The 20,760-nt window shown below is 42.5% G+C and overlaps 1 protein-coding gene across 1 annotated transcript in view; it reads right to left on the reverse strand.

Annotated features, from left to right (window-relative positions):
* Window positions 1–10,527: 10,527 nt before the first annotated feature.
* Window positions 10,528–20,760, reverse strand: part of LDB2 (LIM domain binding 2) — a 201,002-nt gene continuing 190,769 nt past the window's right edge. The window contains exons 6-7 of the mRNA XM_006101516.1: window positions 17,386–17,537; window positions 10,528–12,150 (exon numbers count right to left, since the gene is read on the reverse strand). Coding sequence (XP_006101578.1) covers window positions 12,100–12,150; window positions 17,386–17,537 — 203 coding nt within the window. The 3' untranslated portion in view covers window positions 10,528–12,099. The remainder of the gene's footprint in view (window positions 12,151–17,385; window positions 17,538–20,760) is intronic.

Here is a 20,760-nt window from a genome sequence, read left to right on the forward strand (position 1 = left end):
CAGCATCTGAGGCGATTTACTTCCTTTCTTTCTCCCCCAACTAGATTTCCTGGGAGCAATATGAATGATCTGTCTGGATCACAAGCTACATACAGCCTTGGCTGCAGGACAGCATAACAACTTGCTTTGCAGTCCTACCAATATTTCACCCAATAGAGAAATAAAGGAAATAGACCATTGTTACTAGAATAAAGTGAACTGGATGCTGCAAGACTAGAAGATAATTCATGTCAGTTATGTGAGAGAAGGGAGCATTTGTAGATGCAGAAAGACTATATGGAGCCATGACACAGGGACACTGGTTAGGGTTAGGGTTAGAGCTGAGGTTTATGGAGAGAGACCTGGAGTTCCTAAAATTAGATATTGGAGTCTAGTTAGATGATTGCACTTGACATATAAGATGCAGGTGGCTGTTAGAATTTCTATTTCTTTGATTACCAGTGGGTTGAACATTTGTCATATATTTATTAATAATTCATAGTTCTATACATACTATTGTACTCTTCACCTATTTTTCTCTTAGTTTTGCTACTTTTAGAATAAATGTTTCTTATTTTAATAACAATGATAATCATTTTTCTAGTAGATTTGTGATACTTAATTTTCCTAACTAATGATTTCATTTTGATCTTCATATTATGAAGACCTTTACTTTTTTTACAATATAAAAATCAAATAATTTTTTCATGCAATTTTATCTATTGCTTTTATACTTGGGAAGTGAGTCAACAGTTTCAGATCAGACATTTTCTTCTTATTGTATGCTTTGTTTTACACATTTAGTTCCTAGCTCCATATGGAACTAAATGTATAGTTTAGTTTTTCTCTTGTGAGCTCTCAGTGTTTACAATTGTGTCCTCTTCCCAATGTTAGCTAATTGTGTAAACATCATTTATCAAGTAATTTCCCCTCGCCTCTGGATTTGTGATGCCATTTATGTCATAATTGAAATCCTTAAACATACTAAAGTTTGTTTCTAAGCAATCTATTCTGGTTCAACAATCTGTCAATTGTCGTAAGTATCATGTTCTTTGAATTATTGATGCCTTACAATGCATTTAAATAGGAAAAAACAGTCCTCACCAATTGCTCTTTTTTTCAAAAGGCTTTTTAGCAATTGTGTCTGATTATATTTCTTTTTTTTTTTTTTCGCTAAAAGTATTACAAAGGGTATTAGGATTTTGATAGAATATTTATGTGAATTTGAGATGAACTTGCTTCTTTGTAGAAAGGGATTTTGATAGAATATTTATGTGAATTTGAGATGAACTTGCTTCTTTGTAGAAACATAATCATGATAGGACTTGTTGTTTAATGAATACTTTTGATGTTTCCAAAATGCTACATAATGTTATTTCATTTAATTCTGAGAATAATCTTATGGGATAGGTACTACTATGGGACCCATTTGATAAATGAGGCTTGTAGAAATGATCTCTTTCCAAAAATTACATAGCTGATTAGAGGCAGAATCAGGACTTAAACTCAGGTCTGCCTCTAGAGCTTGTGTAGGAAAGATTCCTTAAATCACTCTGTGTTTTTTCCCCTGTATCTTAATAGAGTTTTGTTGTTTTTTTAAATACAGATTTTGTACTTTTAAAGTTAAAATTATTCCTAGGTATTTTATATGTTACTTTTGTTTATTCTATTTCTCTATGTTTTTTTACATATATGAAAGGTAATTTTTAATCTATAGTGTACATGCCCAATTTAGTGATTCATTAAAAATGAAATGCTCTCAGTTGATTGTCCTGGATTTTCACCAGCAAAAAATAATAGGCATATTGTTAAGATGGCAATTCTCCCCAAAGTGATCAACAGATTCAGCACAATCCTTGTCAAAATTCCATTCCTTTTTTTTTTGAAAAAAAAAATTGACAATCTGATTCTAAAATTTATATGTAAGTGCAAAGGGCCTAGAATACCTAAAACAACTGTGTAAAAGGAAAACAAAGTTGGGGAACTTATGTTTTCTAATTTCTAATCTTACTACAAAGCTACAGTAATCAAGACAGTGTGGTGCTGACAGAAAGAGATCTACACGTCAATGGAATAGCATTGAGACTTACCCAACACAAACAAACCTCTCATATTTAGGACGAATTGATTTCAACAAGGATGCAAAAATAAGTCAATGAAGAAAAAGAGTCTTTTTAACAAATGGTGCTGGGACAACTGGATATCCACATGCAAAGGAATGCAATTGGACTCCGACATTGTACCACATACAAAAGTTAATTCAAAATGAATCATAGGCCTAAATGTTAGAGGTAACACTAAAACTCTTAGAAGAAAACATAGGCATAAATCTTGGGGACCTTGGATTTGATAACGGTTTCCATGAATGATCAATAAGCACATTAATAGCTCAATATCATTAGCTATCAGAGAAATGCAAATCAAAACCACAATGTTATCACTTTACACCGCAAGGATGACTATAATGAAAAAGATAGATAATAACAAGTGCTGGCAAAGATGTGGAAAAACTGGAACTTTTATACACTGCTAGTGGGAGTGTTAAATGGTGTTGTCACTTTCGACAATGGGACAAAAATAGAACAAAAGAGGAAAATAACAGCTCAGTCCTCCTCTGAACACAGCTGTAAAACTGAAATAATAGCAAATAAAATATAACAAATACTGAGAGAATAATTTAGCATGACCAAGTAGCATTTAGCTAGCAAAGTTAGAAGCTAAGTCAACAAAATATATCTCATTTAGGCACAAATGAGAAAAGTAAATTTGACAGTCTCCTTAGTTGACAAATTGGCATTTGTTAAAATTTAACTTTCATCAGTGATCAAAGAAAATATTAGAAAATCTCAGAAAATTGTTTATTTTACATATTATAGAATGGGCAGCATCTTATTTTTTGTTGTTGTTAAACCTCACTGGAGGATATTTTTTCCATTAACTTTTTAGAGAGCGTGAAAAGAAGGGGGGGGAGAGAACAGTGGGGGAGAGAAACATAGATGTGAGAGCAACACATCAATTGGCTGCCTCCTGCACACGCCTCGACCAGGGCTGGGGAACAACCCCCAAACAAGGTACATGCCCTTGACGAGGAATCAAACTTGCAACCCCTGGCTCTGCTGGCCAACACTCCAACCACCGAGCCAAACCAGCCAGGGCAACATCATATTAAATGAAGAACACTAGAATCAATCTTATTAAAGCCAGGAGTAATACAAAAATGCCTGTTATCACCACCACTATTTAACATAGTTTAAGTTTTAGCCAGTGCACTAAGCAAAGAAATGAAAACAAAAGGTGTATCTATTGGAAAGATAGAGAGAAAAGTATCAATATTTACACACAATTTGATTATATACTTTACAAAGCACAAGAGAATGGAATGAGAAACTATTAGAATTAATAAGAGATTTCAATAAAGTTCTCCAATTAAGACACTGGTGCACAGAAGCCACAGCAATAACCAGAGAATAGAATGGGGGAAAATTCCATTGCTTTTATGAGCAAATGGTTTCCATTTCCTTATTTCAAAATAGCATGTACATATTAATTTTATGTTTCCTTTGACTCACTAGTTTATTTAGAACATTTTAAATTTTCGAGGGGTTCAGAGTATTTTGTCTACATTTCTGGCAAACATTTCTGTATTACTACATTGTGATCAAAGTATGCCCAGTATGTGCGGAGGTAACTGGACGGAGGTGCAAAGCAGCCACAGATGTTCCTAATGGCTCTCTTGCCTGAGCAAAACCTCAGGTGAGTCCTTAAGACAGGCCGGATTAGCCTCCATTACAACCGGAAGGGAGGATTTCATTGGTCAAATGGAATAATCCTTGGCTGCCCACCATATGTTCCTGATGTCATTCATCCGAATGCTTTCTAATTAGCCAACTTCAATAGTGTGCGGTGACATTTTCCATCAGTCAGTGCAAGTCTCCTAACACTGAAAGAGTGATGGTGTGAGAGGCAGGTGTGTGCCGGGTTTGTACAACAGGACTCTGGTTCCTCAGGAATGTGTGGCTGTCTCTGGGTCTCGGATGCTTGATTGCTTCCTAGTCAACTTGATGTATTGCCTTTGAATGAAAGTTCAGAGCCATGGGCATAGCAGAGCAATCATTGGCTGTGTAGGCAGTCACACCTAGGCTTGAATTTCAGCTCTGTTGCTTATTAGCTCGAGGTCCTGGGGCATCTTAATGGTTCTTTGCCTCGGTTTCCCTACCTATAAAATGATGGCATTAATACCTTCCCGCAGGGTGGGTGTCCAGTTTGTGCAAAGTACCTGGAATGTACAAGATGCTTGATGAGTAAGTAAGTAGTGGCTGTCATGATTCTGGGTAAGTCTGTTTTGCTACATATATGAGCAGGTTTGCCTGGGACTGAGGAGGGATGTTGGGAGTTAAAACTGGTTTAGTCACAGAAAAGTGGGGTCAGCCACCCTGCTGTGGAGAGACCCTTGTGATGAATCCCATAGTCTGCCTTTGAAATGCTGGCGATTTAGGGTGGAGACAGCAAATGCAAGGAATCTGAGCCCCCACCTCTGCACCCCTGCTCCTCTGCGATGACAGCATTGCCAACAGTCCACACCTTTCTTCTCTCTGTGTGAGCTGCTCCTCAGAAGCTTTCCCAAAACCAAGTCCCACATTGCCACTAGTGGTCAGAACTGGCAGGAGAAGTGCTTCAGATAGTGCCTAGGGTTTTCCAAAATTTTCTCCTTCTGCAAACTGTAAGCGTTCACTTTAGTGACAATGGACTGGATCTAGGCCATAGGAGTGAAAGCAATTTCACACTCCTTTGCAAATTCTCGCTAATTTCCCTGAAAGCATTAGCACACTCATTAGAATATGACAGGAGAATCTGCAACCCCCCAAAGAGTAAGTAGATAACTACTTTAGCAAGTTAAGAATTAACAGAGAGAAAAGGATCTACTGTTACTGGAAAAGAGTCCAAGATACAGCCTGTCAGCTCTGGAAGAGATACAAAGGAGAACTTCCAAACTTGTTTGCTTAATTCAGGAATAAACCATTTCCCAAGATTCTATGAAGGCCATTGGAAAATGAGGAATGTTTTCTTTGTCCAGGATGGTGAAGAACGGCATGACTAGGAACCGAGAAAAAAACAAGGCTGGGCCGGGCCATAGAGATTGCATCACCAGTCCCTTAATTTATAGCTTTAATAACCTTTCAGTTTTAATAACCTTTTCCAGCTCAGTGGCTTCAAGTGCAGAAATACCTTTATGTAAACACCAACAGTGCTGATGCATAGAGTTTTGTTCACACCCAAACTTTTTAATGTTCCCATTGATCAGAGACACCATCTTGACAACAGTGATGAATAAAAGGAGGTGAGGCCAGAGAGCAAATTCAGAGAAGCTACCAGGCCCTCAGATAGGTACCTGTTTCAAGGTGTCCTCCCCTCTCGCTCCCTGCCATGAAGTCATTCCTGCCAACACTCAATTTCCGCAGGGATTACCTGTGGCTAACCAGAGACGGAAGAGGCTTTGGAGCAGTGTGCTGATTGCAATGTAACCTTGCTATTTTCTGTCTCCGTGACCTTGGGCATGCTAGTCCACCTGTCTGAGCTTCATATACAAAACATGGGCCTCCCTTGGCTGTGGGGAACATTAAATGAGATGCAAAGCAAGAATGTGGGTTCCATACCTCTAGACTCCTGGAGCTTTTATTCCCTATGCTTCATGACCCTGAGTATACTTAGCCTGATATGTTTGGATAGCATTTTATGCATTTATCCTCTTTCCTGAGTGCATTGTACACACCTGGTGGGTGGGACTAGGTACAGAAATCCCTTATAATGCTCAGAGTGGGGCTGGGCACATGGCAAATTCCCCAAAAGTGAATTTTGCTTTAACAAACTCTTATCAACCTTTGACCAGCTTATTAATGATCATGAAATTCCAATGGGATGTAAAAAAGGGAATTGATCAGCTATAAATAAATGGCTTAATACATTATGGTTTATTCCATTAGTGGATGATTATATGGAAATTAAAATCATGTTTTTAAAGAATAGTTAACAAAGTGGCTCATGATACATTCTATGAAAGGACAGGATATGTAACTGCCTAGTCTGTATATTACCAACATGTATATGAGCCAAGAAGAAAATACGTGAGGGATATGCATCAGTATACTAGTAATGTTTTATAGCAAGGTAGTAGAACTTACTTTCTTCTTGTTCCTGTTCATTCAAATGATCTACATGTATGTACTATTTAACAATCAGGAAAAAAGCCTAGTAATTGTTTTTTGTTTTGTTTTGGTTTTTAATGGAAGACAAAAGAGGTATATAAAATGAATTTCCCAAGGATGCTACCAATCCTGCTTTAGGGAAATTGAAATCTTGTTGGCCTTGTTCCCACTGCATCCCATCCCATGTAATACCAGTGTGGGTTGATATCCTATTGCATTAAATGTTCACCTCAAGGGTAAAGAGAAGTGGAAAGAGAAAGAATTTCCTGCAGGGACTGGGCCACTTATTTAGAAATCCCTTGTCAAATGCCCATGAGATTTCAAGGTCCTAGAGGGAGTCTTCCTATTACATTTCATTACCAGGTGAGTGGCACATCTTGATTTCTGAAATACTCTGTGACAGCCCCTAAAAATACATAGTGAATGGCAGATAGGTGGATGCCAGGACCTACTTGCAGGTCAGAGAACACCTCCAGACACCCGACCTGCGGACCATGCACCTGACAGTAAGTCTAATAAAGTGGATCGGAGTCAAGGTGACATGATGTCATCTGTGAGCTCTGTGACCTTGAGTAAACTGTTTAACTGCACCAAGTCCCATCTGCAATGTGGGGGATAACAACTTATATGCCCACTGCGATATTGCAAAGATTCAATGGGATCCTGCTTGCCATGTCCCTATCCTAACCCACGGAGGATCACCACCACTGTGACGTCTATTAAACTAGCATGGTTTGGTAAAAGGAGCACAGGCTTTGGCCCTGAGGACACAGGTTCAAAGCTCACTTCACCACTTATTAGCTATGTGACAAATAGTACCAATGAACTGTTTAAGCATGTCTTCACATCTGTAAAATTGGGCCCATAATTCTGACTTCCAACTGTAGTTTTAAGGAATAAAGAGCAAGTGTATAACAGATACGATAGCCGGCAGCAGCCGGGCAGGTAAAGTGAGTGAAATGGATTGAACAACTAAGCAGGATAGCCGTGACTCCGTGCCAGCCAACTGTTACCATCTAGGGATCTAGATATTCGAGTCTATTGTTGGGCATATTTGGTTTGTTTGTAAGAGAAACAAGAAATTTTAATTTTTATAGGAAATAAGTCAGTTTTTAAATACTGGCAAACAGAAGTTTTTCAGGTAACATTGTGTAGATCACTGTGATCGGTCAATTCCCGGTTGTTTTCTCATGTCTTTTGCCATGCAACTTTGCAGAAGGCAGAGTGTATTTCTCACCCCACTGATGTTGGGCTTATTCTTGTGACTTGCTTTGGCCGATGCATGTAGCATGAGTAGATGTGCATATGTGATTTGACCTATCACCTTTCACTTCTCCCAGAATCTGTCAAGAGAAGAGCATGCCCTGGAGAGCCACTGTCCCAGAAAGAGACCGAAGGGGCAGATCTGAAGCAGAGCTGCCCCTGATGACCCACAGTCCCATGAGTGAGAAAAAGAAAATGTTCGCTGTCATAGGCTGCTGGGATTTAAAGTGTCACAAAGCAAAACCCAACTCATGCACCACCCTTGGGTTCCAAGTTTGAGACCACCTAGGTAAAGCACCTAGCAAGTGACTGATACATAGTGTGCATTTAATAAATGGTTGCCCTTAGGATTATTCTGGGCCTGACTCATCTCCTGGGATTTCTATAGAAGTTAGGCTTAGGCCAATGCTTGTAAGATGTTTGTTTTGTGCTGATTTGACCTCTGAGAAACTTGAATACATCCATCTCTACATCCATCCCTCACCTTATTATTTACCTACAGGGATAACTGTCACCCTGTGTTGTGCCATAGCATTGCACACTGTTTGTAACAGGACAATGAGTGGTAAACAGTGGTTTTATGATTTCTTGGGAGTTTCTCACTATATCTATTCCACCAACATGCATGATAGAGTTTAGGTATGGAAGATGCAGTGAAAATGATTAGATTGCTCACACCGAGAAAATTCTAGTGGGACAGTGAGGGATAATCAACAATAATTTGTAAGAGGCAGAGCAGCATTGAACAGACTGTCAAACTACAGTGGGAAGCCTGGGGAGGGTTGTGGGGGGTGGGTAAGAGATCAACCGAAGGACTTGTATGCATGCATATGAGAAAAACCAATGGACACAAGACACTGGGGGGTAGGGGAGGCCGGGGGAATGTCAAGGGGAGGGGGAAGGAGACATATGTAATACTCTTTGTAATACTTTAAGCAATAAAACAAAATTAAAAAAAAGAATGTGCTAAGGTAGAAGCAAGAACTAAATGCTCTTGGGCCTCAGAGAACGAACTCTGAGCAGAGCTGGGGAGGCACCTCAGGGCATGTGAGAATCAAGGGGGCTATTAAATAAGTAGCTTTGGTAATGTACAAAGGTGGGGCCGGCATTCCAATAGGGAAAAAAACAACATTCAAAGATACATGTGATGTGAGCACGTGGCATGTTCAGAACATGAGCAGGAATCTAGGTAGATGGGGAAACAGGTCCCAGGGGTTAAAGATACAATTGCAGGTAGGCGAGGACCAGTGTAGACTTGGTTGGATTTTGTAGACGTTTGTTTTCAAAGGTGGCCGCCACAATTCCTCCCCTCGCTAGGCATGTGCCACTTGTCCATCAAGGAGGAGTCCATGCCTCTGGGCCTTGAATATGGGCTGCCTTGATGGACAGCATTGAGACACAGTGACACTGCTTTAGGTCTAGGCACTGGCAAGTTAGGTCTCTCCTCCCCCAGGTGCTGGTTCTTAGAACATTCCCTCTCAGAACCCACCCCTCATTCTGGGAGAACCCCACAGAGAGGCTATGAGAAGGCATTGTGGTCCGTAGCCCTGGCTAAGCTCCTGCCCAACAGCCAGCAAAGTGAGTGCACCACCACCGTGGATGTTCAGCCCCGTCAAGTCTCTGAGGACTCCATCCCCAGCAGCGTCTGAGCCCCGAAGAGCAGGCCATTCGGCAGAGACCATGAGCTCTCTGAAGGGTAACTGATAATAATAAACTGTCCTCCTGAGTCTCTAACTGGGGGGTTGATTTGCTATGCAACAATGGGTAATGGGAACAGGTGTCAAACACATTGTCCTAGGCATCATCTGCAATGACTGCATATGGTAACTTTAAAGAACTGATCAAAGAAAACCTAAAATGGTGGGGTGAGGTTGGGGATAAATTGGAAGTTCCCTTCCAAGTGGGAAGCAGTAAGTAGCAGTCTCCCTGTGTTTCCTTTAGCACTATTGCTATTATACTATACATTTTCCTTAGGAAGCAGTGTGATGTTCTAGAAGGAATCCAGGCTTTGTTGTCAAGGGAGATCCAAATTAAAGTCCCAACTGTGTTCCCCATGAGCTATGAGATGGGCAAGTCACTCAATGGGGTAGACTGTGTCCAGATGCCCTCTCTGGGACCAGCCTCTCTGAGATGCTATGGCTGTTGCCTCCTAGTTGGCCTCCTCTCTGCAGAAATGCCCTGAAGGTCACAATCCCCCACACACTCTGGGGATGGCCCAGTCAGGAACTGACTGGTTCAGGGTCATAAGAGTCTGGTGGCTCGCTCAGGAGGGGGGACCTCTGTAGTGAGGTCTATGCTCCTAGCCCTGCCCCCATGGACCAGGCAGAAGACTACCCAAGTCCACAGCTTTTCTAGGCTCCTTCCTCTTTTTTATTCTGTCCCCTTCATCCCTTAAATATTTTCTCTCCCTGAAGAACAATCCCTCAGTAAATCTTGTGTCCCGGAATCCTGGTCTCAGGCTCTGCTTCTGGAAATCCCAGCCCAAGACACACACCTTCCCTTCGCTTGTCTTTTCCAAACCCCCCTCTCCAGAATTCAGACATGATCAATTAAAACTGCCTGACACTCAATACACAGTCAATAAATGCTAACAGTCTTCTTCTCTCATCTTCCTCATTGGTACAAAGTGGAAAAATATGAGGAAAGTTCCTTTAACAAAAATATCCTCCAGTACGTTTTCCATACTGTCTGTAGCAAATCTTTTAGGAAAAATGTGGATATTCATGCCTTTTTAGTGGAGTCAGGAGGATTGGCTGAAATAGAGTTGGTTGTTGGGTTCATGGTAAGCGCTCAGCCTGTGGAAGCCACTGCCCTTCCATTGGGCCACCTCCAGGGGCACAGGTGGGCCCTTCCCTTCTCATGGGTGTGCCCTCAGTGGCACAGTGCCCCACACTGAAAAGCACACCTGAATCTGCCCAATGCAGTGGGCAGGGGAAAAAACAGACTTTATCCAAGATGGCACAGGTTCTCTAATTCCACTCCATGTGGAGCTTGGGCGATAAACCCAGCTCAGTGCTTCTCACAATTGTGGGCAGACTTCTCCGCCCGGGCTCAGAAACAGCTAGACTCACTGCATTGGTCGTTAACACAGTTTATTATTGGCACAATTATCAGTAAAGCATACATAAAATACAGCTGTTTTATAACACACGGAGCCACTGTGTCTTTACATGTGTAGAGGAACATATTAATATGCAAATGGAAAAATTAGTTCTCTTATAAAGTTTCACATAAATACACTGGCATTGCCCCCAAAGAAAAAAAAATCCCCATAAAAGAACCAGGCGAGGGCTTTACAAATTATTATACAAGCAATATATGATGAAAAGAAACAACGGTCAACTCAGATATAATAAAAAACACAAAGGAGTTTCAGATTTATTAAACTGCACACAAAAGGAATGGATTACATGGCTTGAAAATATTTGGATCAACAGCAATTTTACAAATGCATAAATTCTCAAGGGGCCAAGTGTCGTTCTTTCATAAAAATCTGCCGTGGTAACTTTGATGACAAAAGACATTTCTTGTTTCAGCACTTGGGCTCCATTGCACCAACGTGGGCTCAATTGCACCAACGTGGGCTGGAGAACCAATTGACATTAGCTCACCCATAAATTACCCTGCTGGGCCCTCTTGGCTGCTACCCAACGAAAGAAAAGGTGAAGAAAAAAAGCCAAAAAGGTACATTTAAATAATTTTCCCAAAGTGGATATTTTTCTTTTCTTTTTTTTTACTGAAACAAGAAACTCTCAGATGCAAGTCAAAAAGCAGAAAATATTTTACAATAGTAAAAAGTCATCTGTCGTTAGGTTCGGCATATAACGGGATCCTGAGCACTGAGGGCGTATTGACGAGGTGGCCTTCGTCTGATGCAGGGGAAAGGAAATTAACAAACACGTGGTGAACACCGTGTCAGGAGAAGCGTTAGCGTCTGCTCTTGTTTTAAGTACGATCAGTGCCAGTATCTATGTTACCTGTGAAGGCCTCCGGGGGAGGGTCATGGAAGTTTATTTGGAATGATCCTCTCAGTTAAAAAAGAAACAAAAAATAAAAGTAAAAGAAAGAAACTCAGATCATTGGGGTTTAGAAATAGGTATTGGCGTGAAAAAGTTTTTTATGTCTCCTCCTTTCTCTCCTGTGAATAGTGATCTGAAATAGTGAGTGTCACCCACGGGCCTATTGACGGTGGATCCAGTGCCGGTCAGGTCAGCCTTACTGGGAAGCCTGGGGCGGGGGGTTTTCTGATTTGGTCTCTTGAGTGCCGGGAGGTTTACTGTTCCACGGGCTGCTGTTTCCCAGGGCGGGTGAATTGTTGAAGTCTTCCTCGTCGTCCATGCCGTTGGCCGCATCATACTGCGTGTTTTCTAATCTAGTGATTAGCCTTTCGTCCTCGTCCCCAAACTCACCTCCCATCAGAGTTGGCTCTCCTACCACCATCACATCCTGTGAACAGCAGCTGACATTATTACAGGGAAACCTTGGGAGAGAGAAGCTCAGCCTAAAACACTAGTGGGAGGAGCTGGGGGACCTGGGACAGACACACTTGTGGACTGTACACGGGGTCAAGTCTCAATGTCGGGGGGGCCGAGGTGCATATCTGATTTCTACAGGAAATAAACATCGCCTCCTGACGTGTAACAACCACGCGAGTTTATGTCCTTAGTGCGCAGCCTGACACCGGAGAGCGAGCAATGCTAGCAATCTGCAGAAATAAAAAAATGGATTTTTCAAAATTAAAAAAATCCACGCTTTTAACTTGCTGACACTGGGGACTTTTGAGAGGGCTGTGGAACCCTCTGCTGGGTCAGTACCTCCGAAAATCCGCCACTTCCACTTAGGGCCTCTGAAGAAGGCCTTTTGGAAACTAGGCGGGAACATGGGTAGGATGCGATTCTGCAATATTCACCCAACCCATTCCTAATGGCATTTTCTCTGTCCTGAGGACGGTATATGTTTTAACTGAAGACAGAATCTCTCTTTTCTCTACTCAGCCAGGCCCTTTTAATGCAGCCAATATCCTTGACATTCTGCTACTTAATTATGGTAATTAATTTAGGTAAAGTTTTCGATAAAAACAATGTTCACACTGATTTGACAATTTGCATAGCTAATTAAGTCATTAGCAAAAACCTGCTGATTGCCAACAAGCCCTGAATTTACCATCTGTTATTTCATGGTGCCTGTCACCTATCCCCACACAGGCAACTCTGCCACCATTCTGGGCAGTGAAGAGAACCGCTCTGTCCAGCTGGTGCCATACAAGGAAGATGAAGAGTGCTAATTACAATTACACTGATGAAGCTGGTCATCATCAGAAATGGAAGCGTGCGAGAAGACGCCATCGAATCACTCCTTTAAGCACAAATTGTCCTTCCATGCAGACAAGGGAGCCACCTACTGTAGCCGGGAGCATCATGGAGGCCACTGCTGGAGAGGCACGAGGGTGGAGAGAAGGGCACATGCACAGGGCACAGTTCCAGCCTCTTTGTTCAAAGGGGACCCTATGGGGCTGGTGGGTGACCTGGGCATGGACAGGACACCTGCCAGGGGGAGACTGCTGGCCAGGCTCTGAGCAATAGTCTCCTTAAAAGTGCAGTGACTCCAGCTGCTCTCAGCTTCCGAGAGGCCAGGGAAGGCAGGACTGGGCCAGATGCTTTTGAGATGTAAGTGTGCATTCCCTGAGAGGGAGAGGGAGAGGGAGGCCTAGTTGATGAAATGCTTTGACAACTGGGCAACATTTCTCTTCACTGGAGCAAGAGAGGGCTTTCCTGGGCAGGCTAGTAGAATACTGCCGATCAGGCCAGGGGAAGGTCCAGAGGGCGCTCAGATTGTTGAAGATGCCAATGAAACAAATCCCTTAATTACCCCTGGATTATTTTGGAATGGAAAATCTTGTTTGATTGATGGGTTGACTGCCCCAGAACTATGGGGAGATAATCAACAGGTTTCCAAACTGTGTTTTCTGGCTAATCACTCTCATGCTTTGATAAAAATGATTTTAAAGAGAAGTGTCTCAGATGAAGTAAATGTCTAAAGGATACACTGGGTACACACAGGATAATCAGATGTGTGCTTCCTGGGACATACTTATGACATGATAGCAACATGTTAGGAGACTCAGGAGGACTCTTGAGGCGGGACCCAAAAGACACAGAGTGTGATTGGCAAGAAAGCCGATATGGTTTTAGATGACAAATGGCCTCCACAGAGGCGACAACATTATCTGGTTAGTCAGGCAGCTGCCGGATGACCCGCTGGTGGTGTTCAGGATAAAGAGATGCCACTTAGTTACAGGCAAGTAGGAAAAGGCACTTATGATCAGGAAAATGGTAGGTGGAAAGAATAGGGCAAGACCAGGCAGAGAACGAAACAAGGGGTAACCTCATTTCATGACTTAACATGCAGCACACTTTGAAGAGCTTGCAAAATGCATGTGTGCAGTGTCACCGGGCAGGAGAAAAATGTTAGAACCCACCTCATGGGTGTGCATTAGTATTGTGAGTGTGAGGTTATCAGGAGAGGCTGGGGGAGTGTGAGGAAGTAAGTAAGCATAACTGGAAAAGCAGAGAAAAATAAGAAGCCAAGTTCAACGTGATATTAGGGGAAAAAGTTCCCAACACTCCAGATGCCTTCATTGTAACTGAAAATAACAGCCATTCAAGAAAAGTGCTATGAAAATAGTGATTTGAATCACTTGAAATGGGGCTGATATAGGCGTGTCATATGTTTGGTGGATCTCTGTTCTAAGAACAGCTGGAAAAGATGTCCGGCCACAGATATTTTTAAGCGGTCTAAATGTCAGAGAGATGCCACTGCTGCCTTACCAATTGCAAGAAATAGCCCTAGCCAGATACATAATCACATGTGGATATGTGGATGTGTGTGTGTGTGTGTGTGTGTGATTAATAGATGGTAAGCTCTAGAAGAGGCCACTTAGGCACACGTCTCACCCTGGTTTCTCTAAACCTCTAGATGAGGCTAGTGGTTCTCTACTCAAGCCATCCTGATGAGTTATCCTCACGCAAAGTGAACAGAGACATAAGGCATGTTCCGGGTGGCCTCAAACTAGGGGATGTTGGCATCATTTTCCCCACCCTCCACATCTTTAAAAATCCCCCCCGACATTCAACAAGAGTTGCATTTCCTTCCCATCTCTGCTATCTGTGTGTCCCCGGGAGGCAAAACTGGTCCAGCTGAGAGTAACCCATATGCCCTCGGCTCCCCACGAGGCAGACCTCTGCTCCTCGTCGGAGGCCTGGAGGTGCCACCAGCTTTTGCCCACGTCACATCTTCTCACTAATCAATCCCCCGTGCAAGGACCACCAACCTCTGAGGAGGACTGGAAGTGACTCCTTTCAGGGCCCCTCAATGCTTCTCCTTAAATTGGCCAGAAGGGGTCACTGCTGTTGAATGACACAGGTCTCCATCCCTCCCAGGGTTGAGGCTGCAGTTCGGGATGGCTCCTAGCCCCTGCTCATGGAGTGAGAAGCAGAATCCAAGGATTAAACCCTAGTCCTCGCCAGACACGCCCGCTGCTGCCGCAGCAGCCACGTGGACCACGGCTGTGGTCGTGGTGGCACACCGAATCTGTTCATGCCTTTGGACGAGGCTGCCACGTCTGCAGATTGTGTTTCTAAGCAGTAAAACTGTTGGTGATTTGGTAGACAGGGTTAAGGGATGTGGTCACTACAAGCCAATGCTCATCATTTAACATCTATTCAATTAGAGTACACGTGGAAGTTTGCATCTTTTCCTAACCTGGTTGCCTTCCCTGCCTCTTGTGCCCGTCTGTAAGTTTACATAATTAAAACATCTTTAATTGCATAGTGTGGGGATAGTGCTGAAATTCTATCCTCACTTTCCAACACGTGCGTTGTTCTCACAAAGCTCAGAGGGTCTCAACTCATTAAAAATCCTCTGGACACTGGTATCTTCCACTAAGATCCATTTGTTGACTGGAGGACAGGAGCATGGTGGAGTGAAATAAACCAGGAGCTCTTTAAAGTAAATCAAAATGATTCTGACCAGGCCAGGTTTGTCAAAATGCACATGTATGTTGCTGCTCTATAGCCTAATGGATGGCCCACCAAACCCAGCCCAGGCCTCGGAATCCTCAATCCTGTGCCCTGTGAGCTGACACCAGGAGACTGAGCAGGGGAGAGGGAACCTCTTGGCCATCCCTCGGTTAGATCTTGAGTTCTTTAATGACAGGACCATTTTTGTTTGCTTGTTTGTTTTTTAATCTTGGTATTGCCAATACTTAGTATAGTGTGGGGCACACAGTAGGAACTCAGATAGTATTTGTTGAACTGATCTGAATTCTTGCAGCCACTGTGCCTTTTCATTTATTAGAGGAAACTAACAAATATTGGTTTCTAAAACTCTAGTACTAGGTGAATAAATTAACTACTTATGTGGATATTTGATTTATTTATACCCGGCCATTTTCCAATTAAACCCAGAGTGGGAATAGCTTATTGGTACCTTCATAAAAAGACTCTGTTTTTCTCCTTTGATATTTTCTCCTCTGACTCTTTAGGTGGCAAGAGCTCAGCTCAAAGTCCAGAGGTAACTCTGGCATTACTTAAGGACTGTGGTCTTAAAACTGAAACAGTACTTTCCCCACAGGCTAGCCACTCTCTCCATGACCCTTTCCTTCTAAAAAATGCAAACCACACCCTCTGTTTGTGGATGATGGCAGGGTCCCAGCCCCCCAGGTAATTCTCAGGTAGAGATGGGCTTGGTTTCAGCCAAAGAGAACTGACCGATGGAAGGTGAGTAAGAATGAGTGGGGGACAAGTTTGAAGGACACATTTAGAAGCAGAGAATCATGGTGAAAGAAAGGTCTATTCTCTCCTGGAGAGAGATGGAGCATAATCAGGACATGAAGCGTGAGGACAGCAGACCAGAAGGGGGAGTGGGGGAGCGAGAAAAAGGGAAAGGGGAACTTCTATTGGTTGAGGGAAGTAGTAAGAGATGGGGAACATTTCCGCAGACATGGAGTCCAGAGGATGTCCCTAAAGCACTAGGAAAGTGTTGGGACTCAACTGACAGTCAAACCCCTGCTGAGGGTGCTGTGGCACAGGTGGCAGAGGAGGACAGCCCACACAGAACCGTGGGGCGGTGAAGAGACAGCACATGCATAAAGGAACATATAAATTTAACGGCGATAAATGATCTCATACTACCAGGCTGAGGAATTCGGAAGAAATTAGGCAGAAGGGACAGAACTGGGAAAGAAATGAGAGAAGATGGAGAAGGGTCCTGTACAGCTTGTACGATTTGGGAACGCCCCTCAGCAATCAGCTTTGGTGTTCAAAGAAGCCCCCTTCCAAGTGGCCCATTTCCTTTGTCAAGACCCAGAAACGAAAGATGGGGTCTAGAGGTCAAGGGAGTGGAGGCCAAACCAGGGACTGACCCTTCCTTGGGCTAGGGAAATGGGTAAAGTGAAATCCACTCCACTGCACTTTCTGTGGCTGCGTTAATTACCAAGGTCTCAGAATGAGAGGGGCGCCCATGTCGGGGAGGCCCAGTCAAATTACAACAAGAAGTCTGCGCGCCAGGGGCTGCTTTCCAGGGCAGCAAGGGTCTCCGGTGATGGTGCCAAGAGCCCCTTACACACCACCAGGCACGCCTGCTAAGTGATATTTTAATTAAACCTTAAGTGACATATCTCCTGTCTGTGATTCTGACGGCTTTTTAATTCAGGTCCCATTGCAGCACAGACTCTTAATGTTCCTTTCCAATTCCCAGTCTGCAGGGGAAGGTTTCCAGGCTAGACTTCCTCCCTCCCATCCCAAACCCAGTCCTGCCTTCCCTCCCCCATCCCAGCCTGCCCACGATGTATTAGCAGCTAAAAGAGACTTGAACCTGGGCCCCTGGACTTGGAAGACAGGCAAAGGCAGGATTTCGGGCCTAAAAGGAAAGCGAGACTTACAGGTACCTGACTGGACAGACTCAGGTTGGCGGCCGGCGTCTTCTTCTTGCTCCCAGTGCTGTTTGTGGTGTTCCCAGCGCTGCTGTTGGACGTGCTGCTGGTGGAGTTTTTCCTTTTTCTCCGCTTTGTTGTCGGTTGCCGTGTGGGTTCTGCTGCAATATGGAAAAATGGAAGGAGAATCAAGTCCAGGGCAACCATCAGACCCTGTCCCTCTGCAGCTGTTTTTATAAATGGAAGAGTTGACTCTCTACATTTTTATCCATTTCTTTTAACTTTACAAAAAGTGAAGGGAGTCAGCTGTTGGCTGATTTTTAGCATGAGATCTGTACAACTTCTTTGTAGCTAGATAAAATGATTTGTATCTAATTGTTATTTCTAATTTTATATATGCCTTTAATCTAGTAATATATTTTAGGGGTGAGCTACAAATATTCCTTTCATAGTTGAATTAAAAAGATTATTACCATTACAAAATTGGGGAAAACATTTTTTCCCTCTGGTTAACCTTTTCTTTATAACAAAAGGAGGGTTCTGGGATCACAAAGGGGTCTCCAAGGTGTAAAAGTAGAAACTTAGTTATACTAGTGAGCCAGTGTGTGACAGCAGCACCTACTGGCCAAGTGTTATATTGCAGCTCAGCTCTATTACACCTTGAAATGTTCAACTAAAAAGAAGAGGAAGTGCCAGTTCTATTAGCCATGAATGCAAAACTGAGGGAGTCCCAAGTTAGTAAGGTTCCCAAGTTCCATGGATTAGACCCTGATATTTAAAGGATGCTACTAATTTCAAAATTTCTGAAAAAAACACACCACAACTTAGTATGATATAGGTAGCATATTAATGAAGGGAAGCTAGACCTTTTGAAGAAGGCCTATTTAGAAATAGAAATATTTTACACCTGAAGGATGAGTAGCATCTTAATGAAAATATAGGGACTCATGGTAATGGGTGGTAAGAGGAATATTATTTATTCATTTATTATGTACTGAGCATTACTCAGTGTTTCCATATTTATTTTCTATTTTTAATGTTTACTATGTCAAAACTATTTTATATTCATAACACTTCAGATTAACTAGGTAATAGTATAATCTTTGTCTTGTAAATGAGAAGTTTTTGAAAGCCTTTTCTAGGCAGTGACTAAATAAGTTGGAAATGGCAGGTGAGAGCATCCTTTTTGCTAACCCTACTATAGACTCAACTCTGATGGAGAGAAGATAAGCCTGGGCCATTCTGAACCCAAATGCCTTGTAGCATTTTCTGATGGATGATGGGGGGACCTCCTTTAAGGATCATTGCAAAGATGGTTTAGTCTACCAAGTTATTCATGATTTTTGATGAAGAAGAGGATTATGGTCCTAATTATATACCATTTTTCTTTCATAAATATTTTGTATTTTATATTCAGATATTTTCATCAAAGGGCCCAAATATTTATTTATAGAGAGCTATGGGTGCTTTTTCTGAAGGTTATGAAAACAAGGGAATAGAATTGATCATGGGGTGGAGAAGAGTTGAGTAGCATATTCTAAAGTCAAGCAAATATCCAGGTTTCCCCTGACAAGCATCTTTTTCTTTTGACCTCAAGAACTGAAATCTGATACTTTAAAAATATCTATATTTTCTTCACAAAATTTGGAGGAAATATAATTTAGTAATAGAGTCATGGACTTGGGAGACATAAAACCTACTGTGACACAGGCCTCCTTCATTGATTAATTATGAAACTGATTTTGGCAAACTTACATGCCAGATCCCATTATATACAATGGGAATAACAATAAATACCTCATAAGGTTATAAGGTGAGGATTCAGTGGAAGGTCTGTGAGGGCTGGGACTAGGACTTTTATTCAGTGTTGTGACCCCAGTCACTGAAGCAATGCCTGGCACCTAGTAGGGGCTCAATAAAAAATCCTATATAATAAATGGCTAATATGCAAATAGACCAAATTGCAGAATGACCGGTCGCTATGATGTGCACTGATCACCAGGGGCCAGATGCTCAACGCAGGAGCTTCCCCCTGGTGGCCAGTGAGCTCCCACAGGGGGAGTGCCACTCAGCCAGAAGCCGGGCTCACAGCTGACGAGCGCAGCAGCGGTGGTGGGAGCCTCTCCCACCTCTGCGGCAGGGCTAAGGACCTCTCGGCGGACATCCCACGAAGGGTCCCGGACTGCAAGAGGGCACAGGCCAGACTGAGGGACAACCCCCCTCCCCCAGTGCACAAATGTCATGCACTGGGCCTCTAGTTGTTGAATAAATGACTGAATTAATGTATAATATAGAGGTATATAATCATATGTTGGAAAATACAGATGCTCAAAACATTGAGTGGAATTTTTTTTTTTCATAAATGCTTATTGATATTGAAAGAAAAAATGAGGCCAATTGAAGCCCATGTTATATATTAAAAACTTAATGTTCTAGCTTGGCCAGCGTGGCTCAGTGGTTGAGTGTCAACCTATGAGGAAGTCACAGTTCAATTCCTAGTCAGGGCACATGCATGGGTTGCAGGCTCGATATCCAGTGTGGGGTGTGCAAGAGGCAGCCAATCAATGATTCTCTCATCATTGATATTTCTGTTTCTCTCTCCCTCTCCCTTTCTCTCTGAAGTCAATAAAAATATATTTTAAAAATTAATGTTCTAAATCTGTAAAATTCCCCAAGATGGGAATGCAACTATTCTTTGTAAAAAAATGCTCATTTTCTTGGCTTCCTAAATATGTACATAGTTATATCTATGTTCATTTTATCTAAAACCCTTGGCCAATTACCAATGGAAGCTCACCATTATATTTTGTGATTCAGAAACCTATATGCCTTGTGTTATTAATTATTCTTTAAAAATAATTTTTAGCGAATGGAAACATTTTGCTTTTATAATTAATGAGGCTGAACACATGCCTGGGAGTGAAAATGTATCAGATAGAAAGACAATGAATGCTGACTTGAAGCAGTAATTTCAGAACCCCAGCAGGAGACTCTATTATCTCCACTGCATTCTAGGGCTGTGAGGCGAATGGACTCTTTCATGTATTCTCTTCATGGTCAGAGTACTCTTAAACCAGAAAAATATTTCCTTCCTTCTCTTCTTCCTTCCTCCCTTCTTTTCTTCCTCCCTCTGTTTTTATTTTTATTTTATAATATATTTTTATTGATTGCAGAGAGGAAGGGAGAGGGAGAGAGAGATAGAAACATCAACGATGAGAGAGAATCATGGATCGGCTGCCTCCTGCACGCCCCACACTGGGGATCAAGCCAGCAACCAAGGCATGTACCCTGACAAGGAATCGAACTGTGACCTCCTGGTTCATAGGTTGACACTCGAGCACTGAGCCATGCTGGCTGGGCCTCCCTCCATTTTTTATAATTTCT

Source organism: Myotis lucifugus, unplaced genomic scaffold (assembly GCF_000147115.1).
Source record: "Myotis lucifugus unplaced genomic scaffold, Myoluc2.0 scaffold_367, whole genome shotgun sequence".
NCBI classification, from domain to species: Eukaryota; Metazoa; Chordata; class Mammalia; order Chiroptera; family Vespertilionidae; genus Myotis; species Myotis lucifugus.